At 35.1% G+C, this 16,447-nt stretch overlaps 2 protein-coding genes across 3 annotated transcripts; one reads left to right on the forward strand and one right to left on the reverse strand.

The window, feature by feature from the left end:
* Nucleotides 1-758: 758 nt before the first annotated feature.
* Nucleotides 759-3,373, forward strand: LOC132064108 (uncharacterized). 2 transcript variants are annotated; one of them, XM_059456987.1, is made up of 4 exons: nt 759-1,232; nt 1,960-2,080; nt 2,205-2,301; nt 2,861-3,373. In XM_059456987.1, exons 1-4 carry the CDS (start codon nt 925-927, stop codon nt 3,136-3,138), a joined length of 804 nt encoding a protein of 267 aa, XP_059312970.1. In that variant the 5' UTR covers nt 759-924; the 3' UTR covers nt 3,139-3,373. The 2 variants fall into 2 exon arrangements, with proteins under 2 accessions (XP_059312970.1, XP_059312969.1); XM_059456986.1 differs by having other exon boundaries at nt 765-1,232; nt 1,933-2,080.
* A 1,844-nt stretch (nt 3,374-5,217) lies between these two features.
* Nucleotides 5,218-14,769, reverse strand: LOC132064109 (nuclear pore complex protein NUP62). The gene is made up of 9 exons (XM_059456988.1): nt 13,488-14,769; nt 11,937-12,018; nt 9,486-9,564; nt 9,007-9,129; nt 8,551-8,628; nt 8,193-8,296; nt 7,021-7,108; nt 6,807-6,905; nt 5,218-5,523 (listed from the first exon to the last, which is right to left on the reverse strand). Exons 1-9 carry the CDS (start codon nt 14,767-14,769, stop codon nt 5,428-5,430), a joined length of 2,031 nt encoding a protein of 676 aa, XP_059312971.1. The 3' UTR covers nt 5,218-5,427.
* Nucleotides 14,770-16,447: the final 1,678 nt, after the last annotated feature.

Below are 16,447 nucleotides of genomic sequence, written 5' to 3' on the forward strand. Positions count from 1 at the left end.
TTTACTTTTCACTTTTTTACAACTACATTTCACCGAAAATTAGAATTTCAAAAATTATGACCAAACACAACTCCAACTCCAAAATTAAAAAAAAAAGATTTTTTTTTGGTATCTATAGACAAACGGGGCCTAAGATTAAAGAACCTTTATCACGATTAGACAGAAAATTTATCCACAAACGTGTACGTTAAGTCAATAATATACAATATGTATCATTTTTTTTTTACATAAATATTTATTTCTTGACGATGATTAATTGATACATTTCTAAAAGACATTTAATATGTATATTCACATATTTTTATACTTTAAATGGATAAAATTATGTTACATGTCATCCATAAAGAGGTCAAATCCAGAATTAAAATAATTTATAATTTATACCAATGTTTCATGATGACAGACAAAAACAAATTCAGGATCTAAGCGTTGTGAGTTTAACTTTTAGATTTTAAGTGGTGATTCATTATATATTTAGATTTACTATTTATTGTAATTTTATTAAAGTTTTACACCTAAATTTATGTTGCGCATTGAAAATATTGAGTTCAGATGAATCAAATACTGAAATGTTGCATCTGCCTCTGATTAGGGAAAGAAAGATTAAAACAACAAACATTTCTTAATCAATTACGTATTTGCAATCAAAGGAAAAATAATAATTAAAACTTTAATTTGTGACTAGATAATCATTCTAGAGTTAAATTAAATTGCTTTGGCACATAAACGGAATATAGTGACCTGTTTCAAAAGGATTGCTCAAAATATCTTATCCAACACCAACAAGAATACTACAGCTACCTTTTTAATGATTATCAAGAAAGAAAAATGTGTAGATGCCTTCCGCTCACACCATCACTACTGATATAGAGTTGACTTAGTACTAGAGAGGGACAACATCCGCAGCTTTTAGAGTAAAAAAACATGGGGGGAGGAACCATGTTGCCACCATATACAACTACAGTCCAAGGACACTCCAACAATTCTTTCACTGCACCACGCACCCCCAGGGACTCCAATTTCCAGTCTTCCCCTTCTTCGTCATCAATTTGTGACACACCCTTCGAAGAATCTTGGATCAAGAATAGGTGTATTGATTATGGTTCACTTGATAATGGATCTTTTGATGGGGTTGATGAAAAGGGAACAAAAGGGTCTCCTTATTATGACTCTTCTTTTGGTTCTGTGCCTTCTAGCTGGGAGGTTGAAAAGGCCTTGTCTGAACTCCAAAGGTATAATCTTTGATTGAGAAAGCTAACAGTTCTATGGTTAGTGAACTGAAATTTTCTTGTTTTACAGTTTAGATAATTGGATAATTTTTCCAAGGATAAGTAAGCGTGAATAGAAGAGAAGGGTTACTGTAGGTTGCATAAAATAGTCAGATTATGACTCCCAAGTATTGATCTTGATGAATAGAGTAGAATGGGCATAGATGATCTACATAGCAACCTGATGAGTTTGAGATTGATTTATGGTTGATTGATTGAATTATCAAATCATACTTTCCTCACGTCTTTAAAAGGTTTGATCTTTACCCTTATTTTTCCATATTAATGGATGAGCAATTGAGATAAATGAACAGGGTTGTTGGGAAACAAGGTCTTTTATTCAAATGTCTATTGAGGAACATAACTTTATGTATGAGTAGTTGCTAGGAGTTCTGGGAGTGGGGAAGAAAGCACTAAAGTGTTAATATAGAAACTTAAATTTGAGATAACAATATTTTCTCCATGAAAATATGATGTGTAACAAATTTAATAATCCAGTTGCATATGAGAATATGAGATGTGCTACATTTCCTCTATGAGTTCCGATCTCCCAAATCCCAAATTTTCAACACGCGAAAGTTTGGTAATTAGAGCCTCTGAGCACTTTTCCGAGTTTGCTTAACAACTACATGTCTGAATCAATGTTGATTATACTGTTCTGCAGTTTTATGAGTGGGCGTTATGCTCCTAGAGAAGAGATGGATTGGCTTGAACCGATGCCAAATCCCCATCAGTCGACTCTACTGCAATCCCCTGGATATGCAAGATTTTATGATGCTTTTCATATGCTTCAAAATGAACCATCAATTCAGGTTTGTATTGACTAATTTCATTGCTCTGCTAGAAACATTCAGAATAGCTGTCTAGTTTCATTTGTCAGGTGTATAGATATGTGAGTGATCTATCTGTCTCTGAAGGAATTTTATGTGCATGCAGAGATTGGTTTGCTCCATAGCTTGTGATAAAGCTGTTTGGGAAGCCATGATGGAAAACAAGGCAGTTCAGAATCTTCAAGGCTCACTGATATGTGCAGGTTTATATTGATCATGTTATTAACTCCTCGTTAAGTGGAACTTTTTGTACTTCTATGTTGAAGTTATTCACTAAAGCTATCAAGGAATCTGAATTGAGCAACATCTTTGATCTGCACTGAAAAACGAAATGACTTCGTCTTCTTCTTGTTTCTAATCCCGCCTTGATCTGCCAGTAAATATACAACCTACACAAAAATGTTCCTACTAGTTCGGTAGTTCCTCTAGGCTTGAAGAGTTTTATGCTTATACGGTAACATTCAATTTAAGGTGCACCACTTAGTTTAGGTTTGGTGTAGAATTAAAGAAGTTTCCAAGTCCGAGTGCTTGGATTTGAGATGGCAACATTTAAAGAATCAACATAGGCAAATAACCTTTATGCACACCATGAGAAATGATAGGAAATTCTTATGTTCAGCAGTGTATAATTTCTCTTTTTTCCCCCATTGAGTCCAATTGTTTCACCTATTTGGTCAAAATTTAGCCTTGATTCTTGGATGATTAAGTTTTTAGTGCTTCAATGAGCTGTTGCTTTCACTGTTCTTCTACTCCTGTATGCAGCTAAAGAAGAAGAATCTCAAAGACCAACTGGGGAGTCAGATATCGGATCCCTGATAGTGAAATGGATTATGGGCATCACAACTTCAACGCTCGCTGAGCTGATCCAATCGTTTGGATCATTACTGAGAGAAATAATCAATGAAATATTTGAACCAACCAAGAAAGAAAAATCCACTTCAGAACTCAATGATCTTTTGGAAGAGAAGATTAGATCTTCTTTCCTTTTATCATTGGTTCTGTTGTTGATTGTGGTCGTGACAAGAAGCCAAGGTGTTTGATCAGCATCAAATCACACGTGTATTGTGGATGATACATTTGCTACATGCGTGACATAGAAAAGAAACTACAGTGAGTAATTTTTAAGAAGTTAGAGCCCTCACAATTGCTTCCCTCTCTCGTTTTTTTCCGCTTAACATAAATTATTCCAAGGTACTCCTTTTGTTTAGATTTGTGCACAAACAAATTCTTTATGGTTTTGTATAGGGCACTATTCTGACAGCAGTTCATTCTTTAGATGGTTCTTTGTGATGGAAATCATAATCGGTCTCATCTTCCCACCCCAAACTGTATATGAAGTGTCTCTGGGGGTGGGAGTGGGCGTTGCGGGGGAAGAAGAGGGGGGGGGGGTGGTTTCTGTCTAGACTGTTCATACGCTCATCGCAAACAAAACCATCAGTAGTTTGAGAAACTGTAATATCAAAGTGAAACTACTATGCTTCAGTTTGGAGATCACTCTATTTCGAGAAAATAAAAGAATGAAAAAGGGGGGAAGGTGATGCAAAAAGAACTCTGTTCAACCTTTAGGACCCATTTGGCCATGAGGATTTTTCACTTTTTTCCGAAAAATTATTTCACTTTATTTGAAAATTAATGTTTGGCCATGAAAATTTCAAATACAACTTTAAAATCTGAAAAACACCTAAAATCTTGTTTTCGCTTTTTTTTTAATTTTAATACATTCAAACAACTAAATATTCTTTGCAAAAACTATATCCAAACACAACTCCAACTTCAACTTCAAAATTCCAAATAAAGTGAAAAATATTTGATTTTCATGGCCAAACGCCTACTTAGCCTCTTAATTTTTGGATTGGGCTCCTCTCCATTTCTCTTCTCTCCATTTTCCCCAAGTTCTATCTTAGATTGAGGACACATGGCATGGGTTAGATTTAATGACTAAGATTTAATTGACTCAAATAAAACCCTAACCATGGTTTACATAATTAATAACTTATTCATAAATATATTAAAGTATTTTCTCTCTCTTGCTATTTTACTTTCCTACACAAGAATATTTCTCCTTATTCAGCTTTACCCGTTCCTTACTCCATCTTGGCGCCAAAACAATTTCTGGTGTAAATTTTTTTTGCAACGCCCGAAAATCATGGCTGCAGATATCTTGAAGCTTTTGTTATTAGCTTTGGTTGTTTTGTTTTAGCGAATCGACTGACAGTATGTTTAAGTTTAGACCTTGACGCTTGTTATTTTTTGAGCCGTCATTATGTTTAGAGTGAAATTGTTTTGCTAAGCAGCTACTGCTACATTATTTGACTCGAGATGCTGCCTTTGGGACTAAGTGAATATGGATATCCAGCGACTGTCTATTACCCACTTGAAATGTGGAGCAGTTGTATTTTTCAGTAGCAATAGGACTATATATGCTGGTACTTATTTGCAAAAGATGACTGGGTATAATGGCTTCTGATAAAAAAAATTATTGTATCTTAATTGTAATTTGTTTAATAAAAATACAGGTGAATAAGATAATCATAGTTTTCTGATGATTAAGGCACGTGGTTATAAAAATATTGAAGTGCCACCATCCCTGCAGTAGGTAATTTTAAAGAGAAAGGTCCATAGAAAAAAATGGAATTAAAATATTAACTCAAGAAGAAATTGAAAGATAGAGTGTAATCAATTCAAAAATATTGAAAGAGGGATTTTCAGAAATCAATTACCAATTGAATATGTACTCTGTTAATTCGTACGCATTATAATAGGAAAAAAATGAAAAATATCATCAATTAATAATGGGATCTATTTAAGGAACGGGTAAACTGAATAAGGAGAAGATATTCTTTTGTGTAGGAAAGTAAAATAGCAGAGAGAGAAAATACTTTAATATATTTATGAATAAATTATTAATTATGTAAACCATGGTTAGGGTCTTATTTGAGTCAATTAAATCTTAGTCATTAAATCTAACTCATGCCATGTGTCCTCAATCTAAGATAGAACTTGGGGAAAATGGAGAGAAGGGAAATGGAGAGGAGCCCAATCCTTAATTTTTGTATTTCTTCATTTAAACATCATTTCGTCTTACAGTAATAATAAGAAAAGAAGAGGAAGGCACACGATTTTGAACACAATTGAGCCCCAATATTTTTTTAAAAAAAGAAAGAAATCTCAGCACTTCAATCACCAATAAGATGTAAAGCCTTTGAAAGGAATCAGGATTTAACATATCTGCCTTGATCTAATGACATACACAGCTAGAAGGAGAAACGAGATCCGCAAAAGATTCAAGAGGCCCTTAGATTTACACAGCACCAAGTCGAGTGCACCAATCATCGAGTCAACCATAATCTAGGGCCTGTTAATTCACGATTGGCAGCAGACCCTTCGCTTGCAAGCTTCTGAATACGAGATGAGAATTCTTCAGCCTGAACAAATGTAGAATTGGTATCATTAACTTTTTATTTAAGGAAAGAAAGCATCCATGTAACCAAGCATTACTTTTAGAAGAACCTTAGCTCTTATATCACTCAGTTTACTAAAGTGAGGGTTCGAGTCTAAACTAGCATCTAGACGATGCCTTCAACAAAATTAAATATATACATAAATGAACTGTAGAAAATAGATCTCTAATGATAAGGTAAGCTATGTATTGATCAGTATCAGCGATCGTAGATCCCTAATTCAGTTGTACCTAGACAGAAGCAATGGAACCACAAAGATGAACTGATAATGAAATGGCAGAATAGCAACTATTTTTGCTTCTCAATTCAAGGTAATTTATGTATGTACTATGACAAATTAATAGATACCTGAATGAAATCGGATGGTACTTAAGAAAATTTGGTTAGCTTACTAGTACAATCTTGAGGCATAAGATAGAATTTTGGGGAGTAGGGACTACACCCACAGGCCCCACAAGAAAAGGATTTCCCATCGGCAATTATAATTCATAGACTGACAGGAGGTCCAGGTGGCGATCCTCCTTCCTATATCTGTGAACCAAATATTGGGCTGTTTTTCGGCAATACCATATTCAGTCTCTGACCAAAACTGGATTCTCCATGTTTATCCTTAAAGAATTAAATTCAAAACCTAGTCCATGTATAAATAAAAATCTTGCGCTTCCTAATTTTCAAAAAAATCAAATAGTTTAGTAACTTAGCTGAGTAATATTTCTAACCAGCAAGATCAATGATTATCTGATCTAATACTTCTAAAAGTATATCAAACCCTACCTTACAATGCATATCAAGGAAAATCAAGAAAATAATAAAAGAGGAATTATAGCATCATGCCAAACAAATGGTCCAAAAGAAATGTAAAGGGACGACGAGTGTGATTTCAGCAGAATTCTGAAACAGCTGTTCCCCGCATACGCTAAATTTCTTTATGAACTAATGTTCTCTCTTAATCTTTTCGTCCTATAGAGGAGATAACCATCTATACCAAAAGAGAGTAAAACTTTTTTTAGGAATAGCAATGTCTCCTTGGACAATATGCATTTCCCAAAACAAGAAATTTTTGCAAGATTATCTGGAAGATCAAATCGAAAAACTAAGACCTCTCTTCTTTTTCTTTCCTTATGCATCTCTCACCAGTCCAATCACATCCTTACTAGTCCAACTTACGTTCTTTTCCTTCTGATCTCATTTAATGCAATAGGCTTCGAAACAAAAAGCCAGAAAAAACACGAGAAGGCAATGCTCACCTTTTCATCAATCCACATCAGTGAACTCAATTGATTGTTCAAGATTCGGACAACAACATCAAGCGGTGTCATTCCATCTGTTGCCTCAAGTTCTCCACCCTGAATGAAATAGAAAAGAAAACATAGAATTTATAACCATATTGTATAATTTTACACCATCTAGTCATAATGCTAAGGTAAGAGGCAGGAGCAGAAATAAATGAAGGTACAAGACCTGGCTGGCATTAACAGTATTAATGATTGACTTGATCTGCTCTGTCATCTTCTCCATCTCCCTCTCCACAAACTCGGCCTGTTCATACCTGAAATCACACCAATCCACAGAAATCGATGCATTAAAAAATGGCCAAATGGAGGATTGTAGATGAAAAAGGAGGCGAAACGAATCTCTGGTTTAAAAATAAAGTTTGGTTCTTGACTGCACGGACAAGCTTTGCTTCCACTTGACAGATCAAAATTAACAACTATTTAAGAATCCAAGTGAAATTGCACTCTAGGAAAGTTGATACTCTTAAGTCGGACAATGAATGAAAAAGAAAATGGATATATAGCTACTAATTCTTCTATCTTTTAAGCTATCTATTATGGCCGGACCTTCTAAACTGGCAAATTAATATATCACCTTCACATTGAAGCCATTGCAGCTAAAAAAAAATTTACCCTCCAGGTTAAACAAAACTTAGTTTTTTACATTGAAATTTTACTTTTTTTTTTTGTCCTACCGTTAATTATTAGATAGAAAGAAAGTTTCTCTTTTTTTTTTTTTTTTTTTTTTTTTTAATGTAAATACTATTTTCTTAAACTAAAGTTTTAAAGTAATAAAACTAGGTAAAGTCATAGCAAGAGACAATTCAAAAAGTATACAAGTGCAACATGGCAGACAAGGTAGCCTGGCACGATATGTGGACATTCTTGAAAAAAAAAGTCCTACCAGGCTACCTTGGTCGCAATACATACGGACTACTCTAAAGCATGTATATTACAGTACGCTAGCTAACTAAATTATTCGTAAAGCAATTTTCAAAAGAATGTATTACGAAGGAACTTTAGGCTTCAGCAGACGCTGCAACATTTGAAGCTCCGTGAAAAAATTCTCAACCATTTGCCATTACAAGAAGGACCAGGCTTATGTATCTCAATTAATTGTTACTTATTACTGCTTCAGTATTACAATTGAAATGGCTCATTGAAATGGAAATCAAAAGAAGGCAACATAATGCATTTTATCCATATTTGTTTAAGGTCATTAATGCCCCCACTCAGAAACACAATCGGACTTTTGCAGCTAATAATATTAATAAGCTGGATATGAGTTTGGAAAGGCCATAATTATGCGTGGCTTCAAAGAAACAAGAAGCAAAGAAGACTATTGAAACATGCACTCACATAGCATCCCTTGTTGATGCAGCTTCATCATCAAGAATCACTCCTCTTTCATCTTTGTAAATTCGATCAGCTTCTTCTTCCATGCTTTGCAATGCCTTGTCAACCTAACAGAAGTGAGATAAATGAGAAAGTATGTAAAAGTTGGGTATCAAGGAACTCATTAGATCCACTCCAGAAACATCAACCAGATTAGGATATTTACAAGTACATCCGGAAGGCCAATTTACCAACCATCTTTTGGTTAAAATTGCACAGGATGGGATAAGCATGGAATGCTTTCAAATCACATAAGAATTAGACATTAGATCATGAAATTAAAGAGACAAATTGCAGGTAAAGATACTGGTATTTAAGTAACCTCTTCCTGATGAGTCTCAATTAGCTCCAGCTGTCGCTCTAAGCTCCCTTGTGTCTCGACAACCTTTGCAACTTCACTCTGAGATTGTAACAATGTCATTACAGATGTCAAATTTCCTAAGAAAAATAACTGAAGAAGCAATTTATACAAGTATTTTAAGAAAACCACAACTAAAGAACAAGGTGAATTCCTACAAGTAACTCTTTTAATGAAAACTTAGCAGAAAAGCTCAATTAGAATGAACATAGTGCTCCATTATTAATCTCGGAAAATATGTTTGATCTCTTAACAGGAAACATCTACCTAGCTATTACGTAAAGAAATTTGAAGAAAAAAAAGGAAATAGAGCTTATTAAATGCAGCACATGTAGAATAGAAATGGACTTGCTGAGAGCGTGAATTACAACTGGATATTTTCCGAAGAAGAATGCTGACTTTAGGTAAATCTGAAGTTACCTCAAGTTTGAGAAGAATATCACGGTTCTGCAAGATCCTTTTATCCCACTCAGCTATTGCATTAGCCTGCTTTCTAAATTTTGCAGTGCGTTCCTGCAGCTCAGTGTTCCATTCCTTGATGATCTTTCATTGACATAAAGAATACGCAATAAGTTACAATGTAAAAGTGTAATAGACAGGAAAAATGTGAATTCCTCAACAAGAAAGGGAGATGGGTGAAATATTCGTTGAAAAAGACTGCATAACAGACCAAGAAATACTATGTTCATATAATTAATTTTTGGCTAAACAATGCAGAAAAAGAAAAAAGAAAAAAAAAAAAAAAAGAGAGAGAGAAAGAAACTTCAGCATGTTCAAGGAAAAAAGCCCATAGTTCAATACATGTGAAGCCAAAGCTAAGTGCATTAAATCAGCCTAGAATAGATAAACAAGGGAAAGAGAGCAAAAAGATACTACCCAATTTTTAGCAGATATATTACCTCTTCTACAGACTTTCCTATAATTTCTGATGGTAATTTTGGTGTGGAAGTGGCAGCTACAGTAGAAGTTGAAGTAGTCCTGTAGAGGAAGGGACAAGCAAATAAGGTTCAAAGCCAAACTAATGCACATAGAGCAGGTCACAACAAGATTTGATCTCAACTGATGAATAGATTCCTAATTAGAAAATACTCAAAATCATGTTGTTTTTGCATGGTTAGACATGAGTAGAAAAAGAGAAGTAGAAGAAATCTATGTACCTGATTTTTTTGAAACAGGAAATCGATGTACCTGATTCATGAAAGACTCTCCTCTTTACTAAATAAAACAACCACAACAACAGAAGAATTGAGTGTTATTTGATATTATTGCTACTGAATTCCAACCTAAGTGATTTTTGAGGAGACAAATTGCGACTAGTGCTGCATTATTCTATAAAATCCCCAATGAACACTAAATAGTATAGACAATCTGCAACTCTATACTTTCTTCTTCTTTATTGACTTCTTTGTGATCATATGACATTTTTTGGTGGGATAAAATAATGAATTTACTACCCGAAAGGGTGGCTCAGTTGGTTGAGCATGAGGCTTTCATAATGGAGGTCTTAGGATCGAAACCCCCTGCCTATGACAGCAGGGGATTTGCCTTCTGGGTCGAGCTCATCGCACGGGGCTTGCCTAGTGCAGGTTATCTCTCCTGTGTGGTTTGCGGGCTATTGCACAGGAGCGGGGTTTTACCCTATGCGCACCCAAAGGGTAGCGGTAGCAGGTTCCCTTGTCATAAAAAAAATAATGAATTTACTGATGTAGGAAACAGTAAAGGTGGTAGCCAAAATAACCCAACCTACACTATCCGGTACCAATAGAACCCAATCGCCTCTTTTTATCAAAGCATAATGCCCAATTGCCTATGCTTGTAAGAAACTTGCGGGTGCTCCATAAGTTAACCTTTGTGATCCTTGTATGTTCCAATTTTGAGTTTCAAACTTAAATTTTTTCACGATGACAGAAAGGAAAGCATATGCTTTCTTGTAAGATTTGAGAAATTTTGTAAAATAGAAGGAGTTCTTGGCATTTTGCCCCCTTACCGTGTGCACTCTTTTTTTATTTGCACCCTATTCTATTATTTTTTAATGATTTACACCCTAATCTCTTTATTTTCTTGCAAAACAATAAAAAAGAGTTTTTGTTGAATTATTCATAAGGGCAAAATAGGAAAAATACAAATAAGATAAAAAATGGTGCAAACAGAAAAAAGACATCTTATTTAGGCTTGCCGTGTTTCATTTGCTGTCTTTCTTTCTGCCTCATCAATTCCTATTCACCTCTTCAAAGGTTAAAGTTGAATTTTTTCCAACACCATCAATATGCTAATATCTTCCCTGCCATCTCTTCTTCGAAGAGGATGATACCTGATAACTGATATGGTATCTTTTCATCTAACAAGAGCAAGGAGGATGTTTCATTGTCCTCCGTCCTTTGGTACACGCCTCAACTTCTTAGATAAATATTTAATGGGGCCAACAGTAATAAAGTCATTAAATTACAACAGTAACAACGTCATTGAATTCAAACTCATGATATCAAAATTTCAACAGTAATCCTAGCTAAAATTAGGGTGCTGTAGAAAATTGCTCAAAGGAAAAACAACGATTTCACATAATGTACATATAATTCTCCCTTCTTAAGGCTAAATTGACTTCTATTGTAATTTGTTGTGCAAGAAGATGTAAATACGCCTTCAGAATGATGTTGCTGCTGCTAAACTGCAGTATATCAGTGAAACAATTGAGTTCTGGTACATGTACAAGCTTGGGCGGTGCCATTAAGGGACAATCTTCCCGAGGGGTGGCTTTAATTAAGAGACGGCAAGATTTTCTTTTTTGTTTAATACTTTATTTTTTTCATTTTGCATCATTTTTTATATTTTCCTGTTTTGCCCTTATGGATAATTCAACAAAAAATGATTGTTCTTGTTTTGCAAAAATGTAAAGAGATCGGGGTGGAAATCATTAAAAATAATAGAATAGGATGCAAATCACAAAAGAGTGCACATGTTAGGGGTGCAAAATGCCAAGAACTCAAATAGAAGAGTACAGTTAGGAGAATAACAAACCACCACGGCACATAAAAACTAACAGCAACTGGATAGAGCTTTCCACTATCTTTGGAGCCCTAATGGTTTGAAAAGCCAATTGATATAGGAAAGCGCCGAAAGCTCTTTGAAATAAATTATTACATCCTAACATCACATAGAAAAGCTAAAAATACTGCTCATCCAAACACACAAGCTGAGTAAACTCATAGACTATTTACTTCAATCACAACGTTATATATTCACTTTCCACTTTTCATCCCCCAAAACTCTCTTTATTAGCTGACATAGCCCAGTGACCTTCTTCAGTAAGATAAGAAAAGTCTAAGTTACTTTAAACAGTTAAAAATACATACCCGCTACTAGAAGTTACAGTCAATGCAGATGATGTTTGAGCAGCTGAACTTGTTGCAGCGCCAGAAGTTGTGCTTGGTACACCTGAGGAGAACAACCATATAATAACCATGATATTTAACAAATGGCACTTAAGATATATCTACGAATGCTTGGAAGCAGGACAAAGTAAGGTAGATGCTTAGGGAAAAATGATATCATCAAACCTGAGTTTGTTACACTTATTTGTTTTTATCGGTGAGTTTGGTACACTTATTTTAGAAACTGATTTACTTGATAGTACTCCTTCCTCACTGTAATTTTAGTTTGCTTTGCTTTTAGAGGGTCAATTTCACCCCACTTTCGTCTTTAATGTTTTTGTTTCTTTACAACCGTCGTGTTTTCGACCTTAAATAGGAATAATTTCAATTTTTGGAAACAAAGATTAAATGTGTAGGAACAACAAAAAGTACTATCAGTTACAATTTCTCATCAAAATAACAATATAATACATTTGATAAATTAGTCAAAAATTTATTTCACTCTTGGGAAGCAAAAATGTACTAATATTTCAGGACAGCTATGTTACTCTGACTCTCCTAAAATGTCGTCGGGTGCGTGGCGGATCCTTCAAAAGTAGTGTATTTTAGGAGGATCCGACACGGGTGCGGCAACACTTTTGAAGAGTCCCGAGTTAACTTAGCAGGACAGAGTAAATAAGCTATTACAAAAAGGCATTGGCGTTGTAAATAGTAATCACAACAACTATAAACAGAAGATAAACAATGTGCTGTTAATTTCACGATATGTAGATGATTAAGCAAACCACCACCATTGGTCCTTGTGAACTCATAAAGTTTTTCTAGAGATTTCCATATGATTTCATAATGTTGTTCTTATCCTAAGTTTATAGTGCTCATTTACGTAATTACGGTTAAGAATAAACAACCCACTTAAGCTCAGCATTCTTCCTCAGTTCCATATGTCAGTTCAACTCAGCTTTGTTTCATGTTCTGTTTCTATTTTTGAGAAAGTTGTGTTTCTATTTTACTTTTCTGACATATCAAGTCATCATTCCATGTTCAGTAGAAAAAATTCAATGAGCCGTGTTTCTATTTTACTTTTTTGTCAGGTCAAGTCATCATTCCGTGTTTAGAAGAAAAACTTCAATGAGCCTTGCTTACAGACTAGTAGTAATAAGATGCTTTCATTTGGTTAGCACCAAAATTGGACAAGCACTAAGATATAATGCATGACACATTTCTCTAATAGTTGAAAGTTTTGAGTGTTCTCAACCATAATTCGACGCTTTCCCCTGTACTGCTTCAAAAGACTCAATTGCTATAAATATTCCGGTCTATGTTGCGTAGACTAAGGCACCTTTCTGGGTATGCACTTCCCTTTTAAATCAAAGAAAAAGTCAAAACAACTAAATTCACTTCATTAACCAATTAAAGCTCCATCAAACTATGTCGGCCACTATATTCCATTCATAAGCAAGTGCAACTATCATATGATACAGCAGCTATAACATAGACAACACAATATCCAAACAAAGTATGAATAAACCTTACCAAAGCTTGGCAGAGCCGCAGTAGATTGTGAGGATAAAGCTGGTGTAGATGGTTTGGCAGACACTGAAAAACTTGCGGATGGAGCAACAGCACTAGTTGTTGAAGCTGAAGATGTGGGCACGGAAAACGTCAGAGCTGAACCACTCCCACTAGTTGTGGAAGAAGCTACAGCTGTAGAAACGTTGGTGGTGGTGGTAACGGTGGAAAACAAAGGCGATGAAGCAATTGAAAAACCAGTACTTGAAGCAGGTTTTGACACCAGAGCACTTGAAGAAGCAGCAGCTGAAGATGTATTAAACGCAAACGAAGGAGCATTTGAAGAAGCAGCAGCTGAAGATGTATTAAATGCAAATGAAGGAGCATTTGAAGAAGTTGTTACAGAGGTGGACGCTGAAAACGGTGAAGAAGATGAAGAAGGTGCAGTAGCAGGCATGGAAAAGGAAAATGTAGGTGCTGCTGAAGAACTCGGCGTTGATAATGACAATGCAGCTGCAGCTGAACTCGGAGTTGATAATGCAGATGATGCTGGACTTGATGCTGCTGAGCTCAAGGTCGAAAATGAAAATGCTGGTGGGGAGGCTGTTGATGCAGTAGCAAGTGAAAAACCCGGTGCAGAAGATAACGGATTATTAGTGGTGGTTGAAGCAGTTAATAATGAAAATGAGGGGGCAGAAGATGCTGAGGTGGCAGGGGAAGCAGCCGGGAAGGAAAATGCCGAGCTGACAGCTGCTGAGCTGGAGAAGGAAAATCCCTGTGGAGAAGAAGGAGCGGAGGGGGCTGATGGCGTGGAGCCAGACAAACCAAACGGAGGAGTTGTTGAAGAAAATGGACTAGTACTACTAGCACTAGTTGGTGCAGTTCCAGTAGAAGCGCCAGTTAATGAACCAAACAAGCCCATAGCGGGACTTGAATCCGAAAAACCCGAAGCAGGAGTAGAAGAACCACCGAAAGGGGATGAATTGGCAGTGGCTGAATTTGGTGCCCCAAACAATGGGGAACTACTTGCAGATGTAGTGGATCCGAAGAGGTTCGTAGTGGAACCCGAACCGGTAGAAGTTCCGAATGGGTTTGAAGTGGAAGATGATCCGAATAAGTTTGAAGTGGTGGAAGAAGAAGATCCGAATAGGGTGGGTGTGGGAGTGGAAGCAGAAGTGCCGAAAGAAGGAGCAGATGAGAAGCCAAAGGAAAATGGGGAAGCAGAGGATGTAGTAGGGGTGGAGGAAGAGAAAGAGAAGGCTGAAGAAGAAGAAGAAGAATTGGAGAATGAAAAGCCCGTCGACATTGTTACAGGAGCTACGACGGCGCGTGTATCGTACCTACTTCTTTCTTGTTCGAAAAAACACCGCCGGAGTTGAGGACGGGATAGTGAGGGTTTTATCAATGGCAGAAGAAGAAAGGGCTTTTACATTACAATAACACGCTCTTAAATTTCCTGCTTTCAAACTTTGCCCCTCCAACTTTTATATGCCTTTGGTTTAGCAAATAAGTTTTTGAAAGAAATGTTTTTGACGAAAAATTCATGCAAAACAGAAAGAATTTGAATTTCTATAGTTTCTTTCTTTTTCCAAAGATGTTGTGTTGAAATATAAAAAAGGGAAAAGTGCCTCAATTTTCAACTAAAACCATTTTAAAAAAATTAAATAACTTTTCAAACAAATACTTTTTCCAAAAATTTATCTTAGAGTCTTTGAAATTTTTTAAGAGATTTAAAAATAGCATTTAAATTTTTTCCAAAAAAATTATTTTATTTTTATAATTACTTCTCAAGCGGATATCTTTTTAAGAAGCTTTAAACTGAGTTAATTGCCTTCATGTTTAATATTTAAGATACACTTAATTCATTCGCTTAACTAACTAGTAAACTTATCCGCGCGAAACAATAGTAAGTTCACGATATGATCGTCTTGCAAAAATCTTGATATAAATATTTTTGTCGCAAATTTAAATGATAAACTAAATCTTCTATATGTGTAATTCTATAAATTTTATTAAATTTAAAATTTAAATATTTTCGATGATATCACTATAGGTGTAATTTCAGTACTTCAAGCACCATACATACAATTTCTTTAAATGGGAAAATCTTGTTATGTGAACTTGATAAATATTTCTTAATTAATCAGCTCGTTCTTTTTTTTTTTTTTAAATAATAATGAATTTCTTATTCTTATAAATCATAATGTCTTTGACTAAGATATATTTAATAAATTCTTATTGGAATTTTATTTTCTAAGAGATTTTTCAATGTTTCTCATATTTTAAAAAGAACAAGAAGATATGTGAAAATAATAAAAAAGTACAAACCAAATAAATCCGCACTTTTTGGCTATTCCTCTTGTCTTCACCTTTTTTTTCATCTTTTTTCTTTTTCCTTTTATTTTTCTTTCCATTTTTCCCGTTTTAATAATATTTTGTAGTAGTATGGTACTCCTTTTCCTTGTTTCTTTGGTTTTCTTTAGTTCCTTTTTTGAAAGTGAAAGGTATAGCTTACACATTCTTATTTTGGGAATCAAACGATCATGTAAATGTAATACTCGTATGAGAAGATTAAGCAAAATCAACAAATAAAAATCTTGGTCAGCATGATATTCTAGTGCACTAACAATTTTTAAAATTACTAATTATAAAAAGTGAATCATTGCTATGCAAAAGGAACAAACTTTGATAAGGAAGGAAGTACTTTATTCGCCTCATCTGTTTACTGGTTGTTGGTCTTGTCAGAAACTTTTCCGATGCCTTCTTTATATCCTCTCGCTTAATTCAGATCTCAATTTGTTTAATTCTCTCATATTTGTTCCTCTACTTTTGTTCTTCGGCAGATCTGATTTCGATTCTCTATTTTCACTCTCTTGCAGACTCCACTCTCCCTTTAGTATTTTTTCTTCAATAACCAAACTAACGGCTCTCCCTCACCTTATTTTTCCAAATTCCTCTGCGTTGTCGCCTGACACCTACGTAAC

Source organism: Lycium ferocissimum, chromosome 7 (assembly GCF_029784015.1).
Source record: "Lycium ferocissimum isolate CSIRO_LF1 chromosome 7, AGI_CSIRO_Lferr_CH_V1, whole genome shotgun sequence".
Lineage (NCBI taxonomy): Eukaryota > Viridiplantae > Streptophyta > Magnoliopsida > Solanales > Solanaceae > Lycium > Lycium ferocissimum.

What these genes read in the sequence shown, in the direction of transcription:
- LOC132064108 (XM_059456986.1), top strand. Translation starts at nt 925, where the DNA reads ATGGGGGGAGGAACCATGTTGCCACCATATACAACTACAGTCCAAGGA. An exon ending in GCCTTGTCTGAACTCCAAAG is followed by an intron (nt 1,233 to 1,932) that starts GTATAATCTTTG and finishes ACTGTTCTGCAG; the next exon opens with TTTTATGAGTGGGCGTTATG. An exon ending in AAAATGAACCATCAATTCAG is followed by an intron (nt 2,081 to 2,204) that starts GTTTGTATTGAC and finishes ATGTGCATGCAG; the next exon opens with AGATTGGTTTGCTCCATAGC.
- LOC132064109 (XM_059456988.1), bottom strand. Translation starts at nt 14,769, where the DNA reads ATGTCGACGGGCTTTTCATTCTCCAATTCTTCTTCTTCTTCTTCAGCC. An exon ending in GCATCAACAAGGGATGCTAT is followed by an intron (nt 7,109 to 8,192) that starts GTGAGTGCATGT and finishes GTGTGATTTCAG; the next exon opens with GTATGAACAGGCCGAGTTTG. An exon ending in ATACTGTTAATGCCAGCCAG is followed by an intron (nt 6,906 to 7,020) that starts GTCTTGTACCTT and finishes TATTTCATTCAG; the next exon opens with GGTGGAGAACTTGAGGCAAC.